At 40.6% G+C, this 23,078-nt stretch overlaps 1 protein-coding gene across 3 annotated transcripts in view; it reads left to right on the top strand.

Moving 5' to 3' along the window:
• The window catches only part of ITSN1 (intersectin 1), a 230,084-nt gene that overhangs the window by 65,476 nt on the left and 141,530 nt on the right, over positions 1 to 23,078 (top strand). For all 3 annotated transcript variants that reach the window (XM_060010352.1, XM_060010350.1, XM_060010351.1), the window contains exons 5-7: positions 11,119 to 11,279; positions 21,131 to 21,310; positions 22,794 to 22,890. In XM_060010352.1, the coding sequence (XP_059866335.1) occupies positions 11,119 to 11,279; positions 21,131 to 21,310; positions 22,794 to 22,890 (438 nt within the window). The remainder of the gene's footprint in view (positions 1 to 11,118; positions 11,280 to 21,130; positions 21,311 to 22,793; positions 22,891 to 23,078) is intronic.

Raw genomic sequence — 23,078 nt, 5'->3', positions numbered from 1 at the left:
TGTTTCCTTACAGGGTTATTGAGTGGATTAGCAGAGAAACTGTATGTAAAGGACTTAGTGTGGGCCCTGGCACATAATAGAGCCTCAAAACAAAACCCCAGAAAGGTACTGAGCTGGCCAAAAATGTTCGTTCGGGTTTTTCTGTAAGATGTTACGGAACGCAAAAATAAAGATTGACATAGTTCCTTGTTGCCTTTAAGCAGAGTCTACAGAACATAGTCTAAGCTTGATTATAAGTGTTGTCAGTATGAAAATCATTTACTATGTTCTGAAATAGCAAAACTTTCATGGGAAATTATATATTATTTGTGTGTGGATTTATTTGAATTGAAATTAAATGATATCAGATTCCTGTGCTTTTTTTGGTGTCTGCTTTATTTTCTTTTTCCTGGTTGTCAGCATATGGGCTGCCAGACTGTCTCTTTCAACTATGATACCCTTTTAGTGCTAATGTCTCATCTACTTTGAAGTAGAAAATTCAGATAACCAAGGTTTTTGGAATTACTTTTATTATTTTTTTTTTAATTAATTAATTACTTTTTGGCTGCGTTGGGTCTTCGTTGCTGCGGACGGGCTTCCTCTAGCTGTGGTGAGTGGGGGCTACTCTTCGATGCAGTGCACAGGCTTCTCATTGCAGTGGCTTCTCTTGTTGCGGAGCACGGGCTCTAGGCGCACAGGCTTCAGTAGTTGTGGCACGCGGGCTCAGTAGTTGAGGCGCACAGGCTTAGTTGCTCCACGGAATGTGGGATCTTCCTGGACCAGGGATCAAACCCGTGTCCCCTGCATTGGCAGGTGGCTTCTTAACCACTGTGCCACCAGGGGAGTCCCTGGAATTACTTTTAAAGTAAAGTAAAAGACACACACACACACACACACACACACACACACACACACAGAAGGAACACTCATGTACTTCTGAGCACAGGGACACTGACCTGTTGGTTAAGTGCCTAAGTCTAAATGCAAGAAACTTGTGACATCTGTGTTAAATTTCTTTTTGCTTTGTGTTCTGCTGTGTGATTGTTTTTCACACCATCAACCAAGATCACTCACTAGAATCTTCCTTTCCCAGACTTAGCTTCCTTCACTGAATTCTGCTTTTATACTGTATTTCCAATCTATAAAGGTTCATTCAAGAAGCAGTCTTGTAATGAATACTCTGCTGCAAGGAAATCTATAATAAATTAACATTTATTCATTCAACAGTGGAAGAATATTTATCAGATGTCTACTATGGGCCTGTGCCTGTTGTAGGTGCTGGGAATACAGCTGTGAACAAAACTGACAAAATTTGTGCTTTCATCGAAATTGCAATCCAGTGGAAGGAGATGGTCAATAACAGCATAAAAACTGTCACATGTTAATAAGTGTAATGGAGAAAAATAAAGTATTATTTAGTAAATTTCAGTTCTTTCAATTAAGACAGTTAATTTTTTGTTTGTTTTTTTGGGTTTTTTTGTTTGTTTTTTTTTTTAACCAGAGTATACCAAAGTCATTTTTACCAACTTATTCTTTTCATTGTGAAAATTTTTTAACAGTGAATATAATGAGTCTGCAGACTTAGGTTAAATCAAAAGTGTTCTTTGTCTTTAATTTTTTTCTGACATTTTGTTAAATAAATTTGTGATGGCATATTTTACTTTCATCAAGAATTGCTATCAGGGGAAAAAAAACAAAATGAAACACACCTCTAAGAATCTTTTCCCAAAAGCAATATCTCTGAAAAGTCGTTAGAAATTTCTCGAGCCACAGATGTCCTGCTAAGATGCTGGAATGGTGTGGTGCAGAGTGTGAGGAACATCTGTCTTTTGACACTAGCTCTGATGCTTCTTCACTTTGGAAGCTTGAGCAATACTTCACCTCTTCAAATTTCGGTTTATAAATTTATAAATAACAGCTGACCTAATGAAATAGTTTTCCCTCCCTATCTCTCATGCTAATCTTGTGTTCTCATGTGGTTTTTCTGATGGGATCACAGGGCAAGTCCAATGCCACTTTTGGTAGAGAGAGAAGTGGGTTTGAGTCTAAAATTTTAGGCAGTCCCTGTGTCATTCCTCTGGGGAAGAAGAAAATTTTGGATTGAGAATTAGGACCTTTTTCTAGTTTCTCTTTCTCTCTGGGCCTTACTTTCATTTGCTCTGGACCATTCAAAAGTGTGAGTGATGTGCACAGCTGGGAAATATCTGTTGGAATCCATGTAGAAATTATATTCCAGTTAATTAATTTATGAGCTTTGGAACTATAACCTACTAATACTTTGGAACTACCTATCTCTCCAACCCAGTTTCCAATTAAGAATACAGGAAAACTTGAATTCTCCCTCAGAATGGAGTCAACTCAGTGTGTGTAATGCCAAATTATAACTGTGGCCAAAGATGATATATCTTCCTAGAAATTGTCTTGCTAATAAGGAACTGGAAGGAACAGGGCCAGTATCCCATATCCTTTTGGCAGCTTAAATGCTTAACATTGTTGCAACCTTGATCTGGTGTGGAGACAGAGAAGAAGAAAGCAGAGGGCAATGGACAAGAGCCTTGAAGGCGGAGGAAAGCAGAGGTGGAATGAGGACTTTGGAATCAGAGGCAGTAGGTAGGGGCCACAGAAATGGGGATTAGAAGCTCTTAAGGAGAGAAATGAGGGGAAGAGAGGCAGCACCACCTAGAAATGGGCCCCAAGAGGAGGAGGAAGCCAGAGGCATAAGGGCAGAAATTAGAACATCTTGGTGATCTGGCTCAAGGATGGGGCAGGGGGCAAGGCTAACGCCTGTGTGACGCCTTTGGATGCTATCTTAGGATACCACTGAGCATATGTCAGGAGGGCCTTCAGCCCCCAGCAAGATCAGTTTGCCAAAGTCATTTACCCCCAGGAAAAGTCATCCTGGACATTCCTGGGTCGTCACCATCTCAGTTCATGGCATTGAGCATCTACCCGGCTGCTGGAAGCCATGCCTGATTCCTCTCTTTTCCTTACCCTACGCAACCAATCCATCAGCAGGTACTTTTTGACTCCATTTACAGACTGTATCCCCAATCTGGCCATTTCTTTCTGTATCCTTTGCTACCATCCTCATTTGTCATAGTGGGCCTAATAGCTGGGCCCACTATTCGAGCATTCTGACTCCCGAGCATTCTGACTGGAGTCTCTCACACTTGCCTGTTTAGATTCCATTCTCCAAACAGCACCCCAACAATCTTTTGAAAAAGTAAATCCATTTAAAACTCTCCATTGATAAGAAAACCCGAAGTCATGACCAAGGCCACAAGGCCCAATATGATCTGGCTCTTGCTTTTTCCCTCTTCTCTTATTTTGTACCACTCCCTTCCTCAATTTTTGCACTCTAGTTTCTCTGACCTTTTTTCTATCTTTAAATGGGTTCCTTTGGCCTCAGGGTCATTGCACTTGGCATTTTCTCTTCCTATCATGCAACTCTTCTAGATCCTCACATATTTGGCCGATTACCCTTCAGGTTTTGGTTCACCTCCCCAGAGAAGGGCTTCCTGACCACTAATCTAAAGCAGTTCCCTCTCCCCACCTGCTCTGAAGAACGTCTTCTCTTTCCCATCACCTTGCTTTATTTCTTTTTTTTTTAAATAAATTTATTTATTTTATTTATTTATTTTTGGCAGCATTGGGTCTTCCTTGCTGTGTGCTGGCTTTCTCTAGCTGCGGCGAGCGGGGTCTACTCTTCGTTGCGGTGCGCGGGCTTCTCGTTGCGGTGGCTTCTCTTGTGGAGCACAGGCCCTAGACACGCAGGCTTCAGTAGTTGTGGCACACGGGCTCATTGCAGACTGTAGAGCGCAGGCTCAGTAGTTGTGGTGCACGGGCTTAGTTGCTCTGCAGCATGTGGGATCTTCCTGGACCAGGGCTTGAACCCATGTTCCCCCTGCATTGGCAGGCGGATTCTTAACCACTGCGCCGCCAGGGAAGGCCTTGCTTTATTTATTAATAGCACTTACCGTGTGGAATAATCTGACTAGTTTTCTTGTTGAGTGTCTGCTTGCACTGAAACAAGCTCTGAGGGCAGGAACGTTGCCTGTCTTTTTCTTAGTTGTAAGCCTAGTTCCTGGATAGAGACCTTAGTAGGTGACCTGTTCAAAAATATTTGTTGGAGAAATCCCTGGTGGTCCAGTGGTTAGGACTCTGTGCTTTCACTGCTGTGGTCCAGGTTCAATCGGCCAAAAAAAAAAAACTTCGGATGAATAAACAAACAGATGGGTGAGTGACTAGGCCTGGTTAATCTGCACAGTGGGAGGTGAGCAGCCTGTGATGAGCCTTTGTGGGTGAAGTAGGCTCCTAAAGGAATCTGTTGGCTTCAGTTCTGGTGTAGTGAATGAGACTGAGCGAGAGGAGGCCCGCCTTTTTTCTCTGAATCCTATGATACAAACAAGATAGTTTCAGAATTTCTACACTCCCATCCACCACAGACAACAAACCTATTCAATGGCGTTCAAGGTTACTTCATAGTTCTTTTGTTTATAGCCTGAGGATATATGAAGTACTGTGTTCAGAAGTTATTTAGATTAGTTTTTTTCCCTTCTTCCTATGTGGACATGTTACTTATTTAAAATACTATTAGGTTGATTTGGTTTTTTTGCTTGTTTTTTTGTTTTTAATTAATTTTTATTGGAGTATCGTTGATTTGCAATGTTGTGTTAGCTTCAGGTGTACAGAAAAGTGTATCAGTTATACATATACATATATCCACTCTTTTTTAGATTCTTTTCCCATATAGGTCATTACAGCATACTGAGTAGAGTTCCCCATGCTATACAGTAGGTTCTTATTAGTTATCTATTTTATATGTAGTCGTGTGTACATGTCAATTCCAGTCTCCCAATTTATCCCCCCCCCCCTTGGTTTATATGTTTTTGTTTTTATTTAGTTTAGGGATCTGCTCTCATCTTTGTGAACTTAATTTTATGTTTTGAATATGTAACACATTAACAAGATTCCAAAAGCTAAACTCTACAAAAGTGTGAACTCAGAGAAGTGTCACTCGCTGTCCTATTGTTTCATCCCATTCCCACTTATTTTATTAGCTTCTTATTATCCTTTCTTTGTTTATTTCTGTGGGGAAAAAGCATGTCCATAATATGTGTGCAAATTTATATTTAAATTATTTCCTCTTCCTTCTACTTTGAAAGTAACCTCCTATAAATGTTCTTTTGTTCTTTGCTTTTCTCACTTAACAGTGTATCCTAGATATCGCTCATAACATTCCATAGAGATCTTCCTCATTTTCTTTTTACAGTTATATAATAGTTATTGTTGAAGATATACCATAGTTTATTCAGCTAATTTCCTGTGTTTTCTGCATTTGGGTTATTTCTAATATTTTGCAATTACAGATAATGCAGCAAAGAATGAGTTAAAGCATGTTTTTTTCCTTTGTTTTTTTTTGTGGTACGCGGGCCTCTCACTGTTGTGGCCTCTCTCGTTGCGGAGCACAGGCTCTGGACGTGCAGGCTCAGCGGCCATGGCTCACAGGCCCAGCCGCTCTGCGGCATGTGGGATCCTCCCGGACCAGGGCACGAACCCGTGTCCCCTGCATCGGCAGGCGGACTCTCAACCACTGCGCCACCAGGGAAGCCCAAAGCATGTATTTTTGTATTGTTGGAAGTGTATCTTCAGGGTGAATTCCTAGGATTGAATCACTGTGTCAAAGAGTAAATGCATATGTAGTTCTGTAGGTGTGGCCAGATTTTCCTACACTTGGAGTTGAAGCACTTTTTCCTGCTGACAGTATGTAAGAGTGCTATGTGGTTTATTTGTACAAATCAAACAGAAAACTTACCCTTAGTATTCAGCATACTTGTGGACCTTTCCTCATCTCAGCCATGCCTGTTATATATAGATTTTTTTTTAATTTTATTTATTTTTAGTTGCATTGGGTCTTCATAGCTGCGTGCGGGCTTTCTCTAGTAGCAGCGAGCAGGGGCTACTCTTCATTGCAGTGCACAGGCTTCTCATTGTGGTGGCTTCTCTTGCTGAAGAGCACAGGCTTTAGGTGTGCAGTCTTCAGTAGTTGTGGCGCATGGGCTCAGTAGTTGTGGCACATGGGCTTAGTTGCTCCTAGGCACGTGGGATCTTCCCGGAACAGGGCTTGATCCTGTGTCCCCTGCATTGGCAGGTGGATTCTTAACAGCTGTGCCACCAGGGCAGTCCTTATATATAGATTTTAATATCAGACTCAACACTGTATTTAAGATCAGTTTGTTTTCAGGAGTCATAGATAGCTATTTTGTCTTATTTTTTTATTAAAAATATTTTTTATCATACTTTCTTTTTAGCTTTGGAAGTTTTGTGAATTTCAGGATCCTCAGACTTTTAGTTAGTCTTTTGGGGAGATTATTAGAAATGAGTAAACTGGGCTTCCCTGGTGGCGCAGTGGTTAAGAATCCGCCTGCCAATGCAGGGGACACGGGTTCGAGCCCTAGTCTGGGAAGATCCCATATACTGCGGAGCAACTAAGCCCGTGCGCCACAACTACTGAGCCTGTGCTCTAGAGCCCGCGAGTCACCGCTACTGAGCCCACGTGCCACAACTACTGAAGCCCGCACGCCTAGAGCCCGTGCTCCACAACAAGAGAAGCCACCACAATGAGAAACCTGCGCACCACAACGAAGAGTAGCCCCCGCTCACCACAACTAGAGAAAGCCCGTGCGCAGCAACGAAGACCCAACACAGCCAAAAATAAATAAATAAATAAAATAAATTATTAAAAAAACCTTTCATTAAAAAAAAAAGAAATGAGTAAACTGAGAAATAACTATAAATAAGAGATGAACTGGACAGCAGAGCTGAAATCATATTTTGCAGAGAAGATTTGAGAAATCGAATTCCAAATCTACTCCAGTATATTAGGAGGGGGTGGGGAGAGTTGAGCTTTGTAGGAGTAACTGCTATAGTTCTAAAAGACCTTTGAGGTTTTACTACAAAGGAGTCCCAACAGTTATATTCTGTTAGTTGAGCAAAAGAATTTTTTTAAAAAGGTCACACAAAATTGTCAAAAAAGTTTTGGAGTTTTGGTGGATGTCTAGAACCTGAGCATTATGTGTTTCCTCTCCTCTCCTTTTGAGGCTTCTCCTAATTAAACCATTACTAGAAAGTCTCTTCTCTCATAACCCACTCATTATCCCACACTGGGTATTTTTGTTTCTCTCTAGAAAACATATTTTGGGGACAGTAGTGTGGGGAATAGGGAGTGGGAATCTATCTGCCTGATTTTTTTTTTTTTAAGTATGCATGTCAATGTTGATTGTTGGGAGGTTTTTTTTAATCCATGAAAACCATTTGAAATAGCTGAATATCTTTTTAAAAATATTTTGGGGATGTCCCTGGCGGTCCAGTGGTTAAGACTTGGTGCTTCCACTGCAGGGGGCACAGATTCAATCCCTCGTTGGGGAACTAAGATCTCTCATGCTGCGTGGTGACGCGAAAAAAAAAAAAATTTGGTAAAAGAGAGAAAGCTCACCATTTCATTTTATTGATTTAGTTTCCTTTATAAAACCTGAAAAACAGTACAAACGTAAAGCAGCCGGAGACCAGTCTCAATTATGATCGTAGACACAGAAAATCAAAACAAAATCTTAGCAAATAGAATTCCACAATGTACAAAAAGTATGACCAACTTGAGTTTATGCCAGGGGTGCAAGATTGGTTCAGAATCAAGGAATTCCCTCAACATTATTATATCAGGAGATAAAAGGAAAAAGAAAATGTGGGATCAGATCAGCAGATGCTGACTAAGCATTTGATAAAGAGTATAGTAACCATTTCTAATAAGTAGAAAAGGGAACTGCTTAAATATGTCAGATTACTTTCTAAAAATCAGTACCAAATATTATTCTAAATAATGAAACACTGTAGTCATTTTTTTTAAAAAACCATTTAATTTAAACTCAAAACCAAGCAGGGATGCTCACTTAGTAATGTCATAGAGGCAGTAAGACCAACAGGAAAGAGGAAAGAGGAATGGTGGGGACTTCGCTGGTGGTGCAGTGGTTAAGACTCTGAGCTCCCAATGTAGGGGGCCCGGGTTTGATCCCTGGTCAGGGAACTAGATCCCACATGCCGCAACTAAGGAGCCCACGTGCCACAACTAAGGCCCGGTGCAACCAAATAAATAGAAGTAAATAAATATTTATTTATTTACAATAAAAAGGAATGGTATAAATATTGGAAACGAAAGTTAACTCTCTTTTTTGCTAGTTATGTGATTGTGTAAGATTCACAGAAGTTTGGTAAGATTGCTCAATACACCCAGCATAAATGATTATTAAAAGCAAAATTCTTCTCTATGCTTGAAATAAGCACCTAAATATGGAAATGGGGGACATGTTCTATTTAAAAGAGTGACAGAAATGATAAAATTCCTAAGAACACATTTAACAAGAAAAGTAGTTACTTATATTGAAGGAAGTGATGTAATCTTATTAAAGGAAATATTAGTAGAACTGAACATACTATTTTTCTGAACTAACTATCATAAAAATGTCAGTTCTCGGGCTTCCCTGGTGGCGCAGTGGTTGAGAGTCCGCCTGCCGATGCAGGGGACACGGGTTCGTGCCCCAGTCCGGGAGGATCCCACATGCCGCGGAGCGGCTGGGCCCGTGAGCCATGGCCGCTGAGCCTGCGCGTCCGGAGCCTGTGCTCCACAACGGGAGAGGCCACAACAGTGAGAGGCCTGCGTACCGCGAAAAAAAAAAAAAAAGTCAGTTCTCTAAAAATTCATGTATCTAATGCAGTTCCATCTTGATTTTCATTAGAGTTGTTTATAGAATAGATAAATTAAAAGTTAATAGGGAAAAAGAAATGTCTGTGAATGGCCAAACAAGTTTTTTTTTTTTATTGGAGTATAGTTGATATACAATGCTGTGTTGGTTTCAGGTGTACAGCAAAGTGAATCAGTTATACATATAAATATATCCACTCTTTTTTAGATTCTTTCCCCATATAGGCCATTACAGAGTATTGAGTAGAGTTCCCTGCGCTATACAGTAGGTCCTTATTAGTTATCTGTTTTATATATAGTAGTTTATATGTGTCAATCCCAATCTTCCAATTTATCCCTCCCCCCGCCCTTACGCCCTGGTAACCATAACTTTGTTTTCTACATCTGTGACTCTATTTCTGTTTTGTAGATATGTTCATTTGTACCTTTTTTTAGATTCCACATATAAGTGACATCACATGATGTTTGTCTTTCTCTGTCTGACTTACTTTACTCAGTATGACAATCTCTAGGTCCATCCAACAAGTTTTTTTTAAAAAAGCCTTGCCAGATACCAGAACATACCATAGAGTTAGTGGGATCAGATTATTGTCACATTGACCTGGGAATTGTTCAGTCAGAGTAGATAAGCCAGAAATAGATCTCCTTTCATATGGACGTTTAATGAACCCCCAAAATATTTCTTTTTACTTCAATGAGAAGAGGATGGATTGGTTAATAAACATTGCTGGGAACCCTAGGTATCCACCTGAAGGAAATCTGGTTGAACCCTGGGGTAACATACCACACACATATATGCAATTACAATTGGTTTAAAGATTGAAATGTAATAAAGTAATACCATCTTAGAAAATAAAGCTATGTGATAAAAGAAATATTTTACACATATAAAAATGTAGAATTTCTGTATGCTAAAGATATTACACACAAAATGGACAGAGTTTTAAAAAATCTTTCAACAACTGACAGATAAACAGTTGATATGTAATATACAATGAGTGCTTTTAAACTGACAAGGAAAAGACATGCAGTCCATCAGAAAGCTTGGCAAAGGATGTGAATGAGCAGTTCATGGAAGCACGAGTCCAAGTGCCCAAGAAACATGGCAAGCGATGCTCAAGGCCACTAGAAATGAGTGAAATTCAGATTCCACTGGTGTGGTATGCTGAAGGCGGTCATTGACCACAGGAGGCCTGGGGCACTCCTATCTGAGGCAGAAGGGTGGTTTCTGTAGCCATGGGGTTCCCTTTATGACTTTATGACCATTAAAATTTTTCCTGAAGAATAGTGTTGACTTTTACAATTCTTAACATGTTTAAAGATTTTTAATCTTTGTTGTATTATTACGCTTTTTACTGTGCCTCATGTTTTCTTACTTTGAGTTAACTCTAGAAATGTAGGGTTATTTTCTATGTAGCTTAATTTTCTTTTGAGGACACAATCTTTATGTGGCTCATTTAAAACATTGCCAATGATGGCATTGTAATTGGAGTAGCTGGTCTTAACATTTGAAGTTTCAAATAAAACTTTTCTTAAGAAAGGATTAAAAAATAAATCCTTATGCCCTTAAAATCTAGACTTCAACAAATGAAATCTGAATGAACATATTTTGTGCAGAAGAGGTTAAATCATGAATATGCACAGTTTCAGTTAGCAAAAATGTAGTTTCCAGTTGCAAGTACAAACCCCTTTCTTCCTTCCTCTTACTCTTATTTGAGAGAAATGCTTTACATAATAACTCATTGGAAATTGACTTGACCGTTTATTTGAGTACCACTTTCAAATAGTAAGTGCATTTGTAAGGTCATTTAATGAATTTCCAGAGCTTTGAAAGTATGCTAGTATTACAGTATAGTAGAGCATAGTGTGTCACATCCCCATGGTGAGGTTTGTAGAACCCCACAGAGGAGTTGATGCAATCTAATCAAGTATCTAGAAATAAACTCTGTTTCTAAATACTTTTTTCCTCCTAATAGCTTTATTGTCACATAATTCACATAACAAAAGTCGCAGTTTTAAAGTGTATAGTTCATTGGTTTTTAGTCTTTCCAGAATTGTGCAACCATCATCACTACCCAGTTTAGAACATTTTTCTCACTCCAAACAGAAACCCCATTTGATGTCCATGGTATATATCCTGACATTCAGACTGAAAATTACCATGTGTATCGTAAAAGTAGAGAGTAACACAATAAAACATATTTCATATTTATATAAAACCTTTTCAGTTTTTCCCTACAGCTTGGTAAACAAGTTTTGTTTTGTTTCGTTTTCCCCGGGACCGAGGGAGCTGATTATTTAGTTTTTGTGTGGGTGGGAGTGGTGGTTTGGGAAAGGTTCTTTTAAGGTCACAGTCATTCTAAGCCCATGCTGTTGGTTTGCAGGGCGCTTGCTGATATGAATAATGATGGAAGAATGGATCAAGTGGAGTTTTCCATAGCTATGAAACTCATCAAACTGAAGCTACAAGGATATCAGCTCCCCTCCACACTTCCCCCTGTCATGAAACAGCAACCAGTTGCTATTTCTAGTGCACCAGCGTTTGGTGAGTCTGAAAAGGAGTTGGTTCCTATATTTCATTACATGTTTTTAAAATAACTATTTCCCTTCTCCCACCCTCCTCTCTCAGTCTGTAGCATTGTGAAGTTCTAGGAAGTATTCTGTCTGAAAAATGATGGCCCTGTGCAGAAAGATAATGATGGAAGGGAAGAAGCATGGTCACATTCTAACCCTGGGATGAGAGTAATCAAAATGAAAGCAAATAAATAAATTTCACAGCTTACATCTCAACCAATACAAAGGCCTGGGATGAATAATAAAAACACCTGAATTGGGGGCTAACTCCATAGCATACAATATATGAATTAATCATCCCACTGTAACAAGTTTGATATCTTTGAGTCATTGGCTTATGAAAACTTAGACTGAGATTTAATTTTGTACTTATAAAAATGTGGACTAAGTTCTAGTCATATAAATCTCATTGCAGGATACATGTGTGTGTATTCTGTGAGGTGTAGTGCCCTCTGTGACGTTTCACAGGACTCAGCTATCCAATTGATTTCTATAACAATGCAGAATAAAACTCAGGTCACTTTGAAATTAAGATTAATCTTTTCTTTTTAAACATCTTTATTGGAGTATAATTGCTTTACAATGGTGTGTTAGTTTCTGCTTTATAACAAAGTGAATCAGCTATACATATACATATACATATATCCCCATATCTCCTCCCTTTTGCATCTCCCTCCCACCTGCATCTCCCTCCCACCCTCCCTATCCCACCCCTCTAGGTGGTCACAAAGCACCAAACTGATCTCCCTGTGCTATGCGGCTGCTTCCCACTAGCTATCTATTTTGCGTTTGGTAGTGTATATATTAGTCCATGCCACTCTCTCACTTCATCCCAGCTTACCCTTCCCCCCCCCCATGTCCTCAAGTCCATTCTCTACATCTGTGTCTTTATTCCTGTCCTGCCCCTAGGTTCTTCATAACCCTTTTTCTTTTTTAAGATCCCATATATATGTATTAGCATATGGTATTTGTCTTTCTCTTTCTGACTTACTTCACTCTGTATGACAGACTCTAGGTCCATCCACCTCACTGCAAATAACTGAATTTCGTTTCTTTTTATGGCTGAGTAATATTCCATTGTATATATGTGCCACATCTTCTTTATCCATTCAAGATTAATCTTTTTTGATTCATTTAAAAACTGGCTCCCCTGCCTTTTTGTACTGGGGTGGGGGAGAGGATTTCTATAAACTTCAGCCTCCAGTGACTCACATATGCCAAAGATTTTCAAGGAAATTCATATTATATATTTTAAAAATGATTTATGAACATTACCCACCAAAAGAAATAAATGTTTCCGTCTTGGGAAGATACCACCCATTACCCTCTAACCTGAGAATCAGAGCCCTAGATTCTATTTCTACCTTTACTATTAAACTCAACCTTGAAATTGAGCTTGATTAACTTTTCTGTGCCTTAGTTTCTTCACTTTAATATAAAGTACAAAGTTTACCATATGTATTCATTCTCTCACCTTGTAGAAATGGTCATTCTTAATTTAAATTTGGTTCTCACCCTTTAAAAAATTGTAGATGGGGCTTCCCTGGTGGCGCAGTGGTTGAGAGTCCGCCTGCCGATGCAGGGGACATGGGTTCGTGCTCCGGTCCGGGAAGATCCCACGTGCCGTGGAGCTGGGCCCGTGAGCTGTGGCCGCTGAGCCTGTGCGTCCGGAGCCCTTGCTCTGCAACGGGAGAGGCCACAGCAGTGAGAGGCCCGCGTACCGCAAAAAAAAAAAAAAAAATCGTAGACGGAAAAGTGATTGAAAACAGTTTTAAGAAACAAACATGTTTTCCTCATAAAATATATTATAATCTGATTTTCCCTTCTTATTTGCTGGTGGAAAAAAATGGAGAAAATGTGTATTGTCTTGTGCCATTTTGTAACATGGCTTTCTCAGGAAAAAGACCACTTTGAATTGTAATATTTCCTCAGATAATGCAGTATGGGTGTGAGGACCATTGTTAGTTCAGTATTGTATTGATCCTATGTGATTTCTTTTTTTTTTTTTTGCGGTACGCAGGCCTCTCACCGCTGCGTCCTCTCCCATTGCGGAGCACAGGCCCCGGACGCGCAGGCTCACCGGCCATGGCTCGCGGGCCCAGCCGCTCCGCGGCACGCGGTAACCTCCCGGACTGGGGCACGAACCCGTGTCCCCTGCATCGGCAGGCGGACTCTCAACCACTGCGCCACCAGGGAAGCCCCTATGTGATTTCTTAGTTAAAGGAGCTTATCAAACATTTTAAGGATTCTCAATGGAAAACATGAATAAAACACTCTAAAGTATTAGCAATCTGCCATACTTAGAGTCCTCAGTTTTCAGTTGCAATGGGCAAGTAGTCATTTAGGATTGATAATTAACATAAGTTTCTTATTCTCTCACCTCCTTAGTACTATAGCCAAATACCATTTAATTTATAGAAAGCTTATCTTTATGGTTCTGTTTACTTGCTTTATTATACATCTGAAGGTAACACTTAAATTGAGCAAATACACCAAAGCTACAGGAATCTTTTCCTGGCTTTCAATTTGTTGCCACCATTTTAGTCCTGCAGGTGGTAAAGCGTCTCCTCTGGGCAAGGATTTCCCAGGAAGGTCCCAGCAATCTCCATTAAGTGCAGTGTCTTCCTCCTTTGGAAGGTCTTTTTATGTTTGAAGTAGACTAATTGTGAGAACAGACAGAAGGTATTTGCAGGTTGCTTTACCAGCATGAGTCTTGTTTTTCTGGCTTAAAATCTCAGAGACTGCTAAATTATTCTATAAGAAGGTAAGCTTTAATACAGACATTAACCTCATACTTGTTGGTGAATTGTCTTTAAAATTTCTATATCAGATGCAAACCTGTTTTGTTGCTGTAGTGCTTATTTTTCTGTATTTGTTTACACATTAAATTCTGACAGAACACCAACAAAAAATGAAATCAAAGGTGCAGATTGTCAGGGAAAAAGGAACAAACTTGCAGTGTCCTGCTGCATCTTCTGTTTCTTTCTTGCTCTTATTGGATTCTTGACCTTTCACATTGTCACATACTTCCTTTTGAAAGGTTTTGTGTTTTCAGAGCATCTTTGTGTTTCCTTGTGCTCCTTTTCTTTATGGTATTAAGAAATATGTATTTTATTCACAGTAATGAGGCAATTGGCCATATTAAGTTTTTTTTTTTTTTTTTGGCCACGCCACGTAGCACATGGGATCTTAGTTCCCGGACCAGGGATCAAACCCTCACCCCCTGGATTGGAAGTGCCGAGTCTTAACCACTGGACTGCCAGGGAAGTCCTAAGTTATTTCTTAGAACAAAATTCCACAGGGAAAAAAATCCATTATTATCCCAATTTAAAACATAATTCCATAAAAAGCTGTCTTTTAGTCAGATGTTTTTCTTAAAAATTAAATGGTAATTAGTCAGCTAAGATCACCAACAGTTCTGATTTCTTACCTGTTCTCAACCTAGACTTTAATTATTTAGGTTGATTTAAAGATTACAGTAATCAGATCCAACATCTGATTCATGGGAAAGTTCTTAGACAGTTTAAACAAAACACAAAAATTGTGGATAGAGTTTCCTTCTCTCTCTTCATCCTGATGTATCTGATGACAGAGAGTAAAGTGAAGGAGGTTTGGGAGGGGACAGTCAATAGTCATTCAGGTTGTCTCTGATACAATTAATGATAAGCTGAGATAAATGAATGCTATGCTTTTACTTAAAGGTTCACTATTAAAAACAAACAAACTATGCATTGCCTTTCTTTTGGTGAGGTTGAGCCGCAAGTCTGGGTATTTTAACGGGAAGGTTACAGGTTTTGGGTTAGGCAAGTAGGACAGTGATCCAAGAGAAGAAGGAAAACTCAAGAAGTCACGTGAGAGCAAAGGCCAGGAAGAGCAGAGGTGAGCAGTGCCATAGGCTGCAAGGGACCAGGGCCCCTGTTGATCTTGTCCATCGTGTGTTCGCGGTTTCTAGTCCTCAGTTAACCAGCTTAGTTAAAAGTAGAAGTTACTCTGAATCTCTGAAGGGCCCTGTAGCCAGCGTTTGGTCGAAACCCAAAACAGCTAAAGGGTATTTGGTTTTCTTTTGGCCTCCCTTCCGGGGCTGCAAGAAGAAACCTCGGAGTGGAGAAAGGGTCAGATAACCACAGGCATCCCATTGCCTCTTTTTCCCAGAAACCCGGGTGTCAGTAATTCTTCCTCTGACATATAATATGTCTCGTCTTAGTCCATCCTGCTATAGGAATTTCAACGCTAGGGATAGTGCCGATTTATTTTCAGGAGGGGTGGCCTCACTGCCCAGAGGGTTTTACAGTCAGCTGAGTAACCTGCCCCGGCCTCTAAGGGAAGCCAGGATTTCTTAGCTGCCCTCCTGCCAGCCAGACCTTAGCTCTTACCCCCAGCTTCTCCACTGCTTTCCCTCCCCTCCTTCTCGTCACGTCACCCTTCTCAGTAAACTGTTTTCAAGAAGATAAATCATGAGGGAATTATAGAAAATAAAGAGAAGTTAAAAGTACATGGTCTTAATCCACTTTGCCCAAATTTACTCAAAGATCTGGCCTTTGGGGCTTCCCTGGTGGCGCAGTGGTTGAGAGTCCGCCTGCCGATGCAGGGGACACGGGTTCGTGCCCCAGTCCGGGAGGATCCCACATGCCACGGAGCGGCTGGGCCCGTGAGCCATGGCCACTGAGCCTGTGCGTCCGGAGCCTGTGCTCCGCAACGGGAGAGGCCGCAACAGTGAGAGGGCCGCGTACCGCAAAAAAAAAAAAAAAGATCTGGCCTTTGCCAAGGTAATTTTTTTTTCTTATACTTCTTCTGGCTACTTGAGAACATAATTTATTACTATTATTATTTTCTAATTAATATTAGACATTATCTGACCATGGGTTTCCTAGCCCTGTGGTCTGTCTTTACATATAGTATTTTATCTGGTCACAACAGTAACCCTAAAAGTATGCAGAGATTATTGGCTCTCTTATACAAATGAGAGACCTGAGATTCCAAGAAGTTGAACAGTCTGCTTGAGACCATGTTTCTGAAAGGGAGGTGGAGCCTGTTCAAACTCAGTTTTCCTGAAGGCTCTTGGTTTCCTTATTTCCTTCTCTCTTCCCACCTTCCTTATCACTAAATCATGAGGGTGACATGGGGCATTGTCACTCTTCCAAGGTTAATGCGAATGTTAACACACTGTGGAATTAAGGCTGGCTAGGGGTTGGATAATTATTTTTGTTAAGAAGAGGAAAATGGGGTGCAGTGATATTGTGATTTGCCAACTGTGTTTAAGGACATTCTGTGAGTATGCCTCATACCTTCTTCCTTCAGTGTATTTGCACACAGCATCATTCTTCTTATACTCTGGACTCAACTGTTTCAGGGGGAGGTTGTTGCTTTTGTTTTTGCCAGAGTCCATGGTTTTATTAAGTCAGACCAATCAATATTTTTAAGCCCTGATTGTGTGTCCTAGTTGCTGGGAAGATGGTGGTGAGCAAGACATCATGGCTCCTGTTGCTATGGAGCTTGTTGACAAGTTGGGGGAAGCAAACAAATAATTCCATAAAATGGGGTAATATGATAGAGACAAGTAGGACCCGGTGGTTAGGGGAGAATTTTCCGAGGAGATAACTTTTGAGCTGACTTAAGCATGAGAGCCTCGTGAGGGGAGAAGACCCCCAGGCAAAAGCAACAGGTCCTAAGGCAAAGCTTGGTGTGTGAGAGGAACAAAAATGAGATACTTCCCTTGTAGCTGAAGTATCCTTAGGCCTTAAGGTCAGGGAGGTAAGGCAGGAGGCAGGTGGTTTGGGGCCTGATAAAACCACTAAAGAGTTAGCATTTTTGTCTAAGTGCAGTTGAAAGCTTTGAAGCAGGGGTGTGACATGGTTGATAGACACTTAGAAAAAAAAATCTGTGTTATCTGAAGACTATTTTTGTTTCTTTGGTGTTGTTATTTTTTGTTTGTTTTTTTGTCATTTGTATTATTTGAAGACTGTATTGCAGGGGGACAAGTAAAAGGGAAATCAGTAAGGAGTCTTTTTCCATAGGCAAGAGGTTATGGTAATTTAGATCTGGGTGGTGATAATAAACGCGGAAGATAGGGTAGAATTAGATTCATGATATCCTGTATTGTGGAGAAAAAAATAAATCAGATTTTGACCATTTCAAGTTTGAGGGGCCTCGTTGATTTCCAAGTCGAGATGTGAAGGAGGCAGGTGAATCTGTATGTCTGCAACTCAGGAGGGATCCGTCAGTTCTGGGTGAGTTTGGGTGCGGATGGCATTGAAAGCCCCGGGGCTGGATACGGTATCTTAGAGAGAAGTGTGAAGATTTCAATCTTAAATGGAACCAGAGGATATAAAATGGAGAATCTCATGCATGGGTCCTCAGGAAAATGAAACTTAAGGACCAAGGGACTGGTCAGGCATTTATAGAAAATCGAAACTGATCCCTTGACTAACGAACATCCTGCAAAAGTCTCTTCTCCTCCTCAAGCCAATGAACTTGCTGCTTGGACTCTAATTGAATTCCCTCCTCTTTGTGATCCTTGCCCATGTATCCAGCCCACCCCAAAGCCTCAGAGGTCTCACTTGTAGCTTACCGCAGTTGGCGTGTCCAGAATTACAATTCTTGGGACTTCCCTGGCGGACCAGTGGTTAAGATTACACGCTTCCAACGCAGGGGGCACAGGGTTGTCGATCCCTGGTTGGGGAACTAAGATCCCACATGCCGCGTGGTGCCCACCGCCCCCCCCACCAAAAAAAAACCAGGCATATCAGAATTGCAGTTCTTCTGCTATGCCTGCATAAACTCAACTTCTGGTAATTCAAGTTTGCCTCAGTTTTCCTCTTTACTTAGGTTGATGAAGTGTAGCTTTAGAGTAGGCGGAAGACCTAGGTCCAGGCCTTGGCGGTCTGTGACATTTAAAGCTCTAGTGAAAGGGAAGAAGCCAGAAACAGAGTGAAGTGGGAGGAAGTTGGTGTCCTAGTAGCCAAGGAAAAGTGTTTCGGAGGGGAGTGCCCCATTGTTCAAGTTGCTTCTGAGGGACTGAGTAAGAATAGGACAGAAAAGTAATTGGATTTGGCAAGACGATCTTGGACCTCACCTTGACGAACTCCTTGGAGTGGTAGGGACAGGAGCCTGCTGGAGGCTTGGAAGAGGGGAGGGTTTAACTGTAAGGGGAGCATGTCAGCTGAAGAATGGTGTGTTTATGGTGGGAAGTGCTTCCGTCAGTGGTTGAGGAGAGAGGGTAAAACTTCAGGAATTGAGACTTAGCACCGTCATGAGGGATGGCATCTAAAGCACAGCCTCTGGTAGGTTTATCTGGTAGGTGTTTATTTAGAAGTATTCAGAAAACACTCATTCATTCAGAAAAGGCAGTCAGTTGGTACAAGGATGATAGTCTTTGCAGTGGCAATTTAGGAGCTGAGTAGGTAACTTAAAATGGAAAAATTATGATGTTAGAGAATAAGAAGACCTGCAAGATCTGGTCCCTGTGAACTCTCAGCACTGGCCCAACAAGGCTGCCTTTGGGGACAGGATCTCACACTGAGGAGAAGTGACTGGGAGTGGAATAAAAATTAAGCAGGGCACCGACACAGAGACAGAAGGAGGAGAAGGTCCAGACCAAAGTGGGGGAGGAGAACGAGCCTGGAAATCCCAGGAGTCAAGGCTCATATCAAAACGAGCATCAGGCAGTATCAGGCCAAGGTCAAATCCCACACACGGTTATTATTAGAAAAAAGAGGATGAAGAGCCGAGTAACACCCCTGTGGACGATGACAGCACATCAGTAACCTACTATTTCAAAACAAGCTGAAAGGTACTAAGAAAATGATGCGAGTCATGAAAGACTAACAGAGATCAGAATTTTAAAACCCCAGAAATCAGGTGACCACTCAGGAAAGAATGAGACATAAAAGAAAGAGTCATTTCAGAAATGAAGAGTGAGCCAGAAGCAACACAAGAGAGACTATCTGAAAGGAAATAGAAGGTAAAAAGAGGAAGATTTCAAACATTAAAAGGAAATGAAAAAAGAGATACAAAGAATTTGAGAAAAAATGGCAAATGTTGAAGGCAAAGAGAATTGAGTAGGTTAGTTGGGGTCTCTGAAGAAGGAAACCAAAGCAAGGGAACAGAACAAATGGCAAAAACTAGTTCAAGACAGCTTTCTTGACATAAAAGGTTTGAAGCTAAATTTGAACGAATATATATAGTATGTGCCCGAGAAGATCGACCTGGAAAGATCAACACTAAGATACATTCTAGTAAGACAAAAAATCATTTGGGCCCAAAGAAAAAGAAAACACATGGCTAATGAGAAAGAAAATTAGAATATCTTCAGACTTTTCTGCAGCAGTGCTTCATGCCGGAAGGAAATGGAGTGACGTATTTAGGATTCTCAGGGAAAGAATCAGCCAAGAATTTTGTGTCCAGAAAAACCACACCAACCAATTTTCCAACTCTCCGGACACTAACTTTATATCTTATAATTAAATTCAATTCTGACGCTAACTCTGGTAGTCAGCGTCAGATTCCACAGGTTTAAGCGTTCGGTCTCACAAGACTGCCCTCACTTCAGACTTGAGTCACAAGTAATGGGCCACAGGGTACCCATGCTCTGTCCGACTTGACTAAAAATCAGAGGCTCCCACAAACTCTTCTCCCGTTTTCTATAATTTGCTAGAACAGCTCACCAAACTTAGGGAAACATTTACTTACATTCTCTGGTTTGTTATAAAGCATATTATAAAGGATACAGATGAACAGGCAGATGGAGAGGTGCATAGTGTAAGGTCCGGACGGGTCCTGAGTGCAGGAGCTTCTGTCCCCGTGGAGTTGGGGAGCGCCACCCTCCCAGCACGTGGATTTGTTCACCAGCCTAGAAGCTCTCCAAACCTTGGTATGTAGGAGTTGTTATGGAGGTTTCATTATGCAGGCATAATGGATTAAATCGGTAGCATTTGATTAGCTCAGTGTCCAGCCCCTCTGCCTTCCCCTGAGGTCTGTGTGGAGGTGGGAGTTGGGTGGGGCTGAGAGTTCCAACTCTCTAATCATGCTGTGATCTTTCCCGTGACCAGCTCCCATCCTGCAGCTATTTAGGGGTCCCCAGCCATCAGTCACCACATCAAACACACAAAGATACTCTTACCACTCTAGAGATTCCAAGGATCTTAAAAGCTCTGTGTCAGGAACCAGGGACTGAGACCAAATGTTTTGGCAAAAGATGTTCCTATCAGTCAGGAAATTAAAAGGGTTTTAGGAGCTCTGCCAGGAATCAAGACCTGGGGACAGAGACCAGATATATATTTCTTATTATATCACCATATCACAAGTTAGGATAGAGAAACTAAAAGAATAGAAACATCTATTTTAGTTTCTATCGTTTCTTCATTTTTTGGTTAGAATACTTCTATAAAGAGAAACTTTCTCATCAAATGTTTGATTACTCTGAGGTTCAGTCAATAAAAGAAAGGCAGGATAAATGTTTATTTTCTGCCTTTATGTACTAGTTTTCAAAATAAATTGATTGCCTATGGTGACCAATTAGGATTAAAAAAAAAATCATTGTGAATTGAATTCTCTTTGGTGGCTTTCAGTCCACTGCAGTTATTATTCTTATTGATCCTCAACTTTGGCCAGTAGATCCTTCTTTAAGTTGGGTCTTGAGCCCTTTTGATATGATCCTTGACAATTTTTACTCCCCTTCAAAATGATTAATCTGAATTCATATTTTAAATGGAACTGTATTACAACTGGAAAGGGATTTTCTTCTCCATGCAGTCCTGGATTAATTATCACTGAATGTTGAAATGTGGTTCCATGTGAATTTTGTTGGGATTTTTCCCTTCATAGGTATGGGAGGTATCGCCAGCATGCCACCGCTGACCGCTGTTGCTCCAGTGCCAATGGGTTCCATTCCTGTTGTCGGAATGTCTCCCCCGCTAGTATCCTCTGTTCCTGCGGCAGGAGTGCCTCCTCTGGCTAACGGGACGCCCCCTGTCATACAGCCTCTGCCTGCATTCACTCATCCTGGTACGTGACCTGCTGAAGCCACAGGCCGAACTTTTACCTGTATTTTACTCTTCATTCTCATTTTCTGTCTTCACGTTCTGATTATATTTAAATGGTATTTTATTCCAGAAGAAATCATCTTCAGTTTTTTCTTTTTTCTCATTTAATGTCTCATTTTGGGGATGAGCTAGGCTAGAGAGAGGGAAAGGAGAATGAAATTATGAAGCTTTGGGTGCCATTGTACACAGAGGTGAACTCAACAGCTAAAACCAAGAGCATAATTTCCTTACAAGGCCTTGATGAGAGCAGCTCAAGTTTGAACAGTATTTGAACACTTTTTATTTCCATGTATCATTTACTACTTTTCTTCAGCTGCCATGAATTGCTAATAAACAAGCCAATCCCTTAGGAGTAGAATTATGTGGGAGGAAAAAAAAGAACATTGCCTTTCTTTTTTTTGAGGAGGTGGAGTGAATCAGGCATAGAGGGGGAAGGAAGTCTATTGAATGGCTAAATATATTAAGGTTATAGTATTACATGCTTGCTTAATTGAGACTTTATTCAAAGTCTTTTTCCCTTTAGTTAAAGAAAAGCATAGTGTAGATGTAGATGGTCTTAGTCTAACAAATCAGAAGGGATTCATATCAATATGGAAAGGTTTTTTTTTGTTTTTTAAGTACTTCGGATATGTCTGAATAAATTCGTAAGTGACTGACAGTGTGGGTTTGAGCCTTATATATGAATCTGCCTAGGCCTCCGCATTTATTACATCTGTCAGGATGTGTCTCTAAGTTATAGCCACAGAATCCAAATCGACCTCTTGTTTTTAAGATGTTCTTTTCACAGGTAGTTTATCTTTCATAGGAGACCGTGACTGCAGGTGTGATGGCAGCTGAGAAAATGCTTGTAATTATTTTTCCAGTAGTAGCCGTGAATCCCCGCACTGTGTCTTGTTTTCTTTTGCGGCGAATGTTGCAAGACAGTAGGCAAGTTTGAAGGGAATGTTGGTTAAGGCTCGAAGTTTTTCTCCTGACACACAGCTAACCAGCTTGAATGAGACTCAGACACAAAAGCTGGCCCTTCCTGGCATTACGTGTCATCTGGCCAAGACAAGTCTGTGACTTCTTGGCTCTTACATCTGGAACTAATACTTCAGCTCCTTCAGTGCAGTTAAGAATATGCCAGCTATCTATTTAAGCTGTTACTTCTTTAACTATTGGAACAGATCCTCTAAAATGTGATACTAAGTGTCTAATGAAGAGTCAGATTTTATGGATGTAAACATTACTACCTAGTAAGGTGGTTTTCTGAAGGAACTAGTAAAACACTTTTGGCTAGAGGGCAGGAAGCAAGGAGGGAATAACTTTTTGAGTCTGGAATGGTAAGAAGGGAGGAATAATTTCTGCCTCAGATTTGATAACTATGCATTTTAATTTTTATAAATAGGGAAATGTTTCTTACTTTTGTAAAATTAAAACTATTCAACATTTATTTATTTTTTCAGCAGCCACATTGCCAAAGAGTTCTTCCTTTAGTAGATCTGGTCCAGGGTCACAGTTAAACACTAAATTACAGAAGGCACAATCATTTGATGTGGCTAGGTAAGTTTGCTTGTTTTTTTAAATGGGTGGTTTGGTTCAACCATTATCTGATTGACTCATACATTTGAAAGTGAATTAGCTCTGTGTTCTTTATTTGTCTTGTTTTAGTTTGCAGAATGCTAATAATTTTCTTAATTCTGGATAATGTTACTAGGTTTTATTATTTATTTGTTGTAGAGATGACAGAA

Source organism: Delphinus delphis, chromosome 4 (genome assembly GCF_949987515.2).
Source record: "Delphinus delphis chromosome 4, mDelDel1.2, whole genome shotgun sequence".
Taxonomy (NCBI): domain Eukaryota; kingdom Metazoa; phylum Chordata; class Mammalia; order Artiodactyla; family Delphinidae; genus Delphinus; species Delphinus delphis.
Note: the sequence above shows the minus strand (reverse complement) of the source record. Positions and strands in the feature narration are given on the sequence as shown.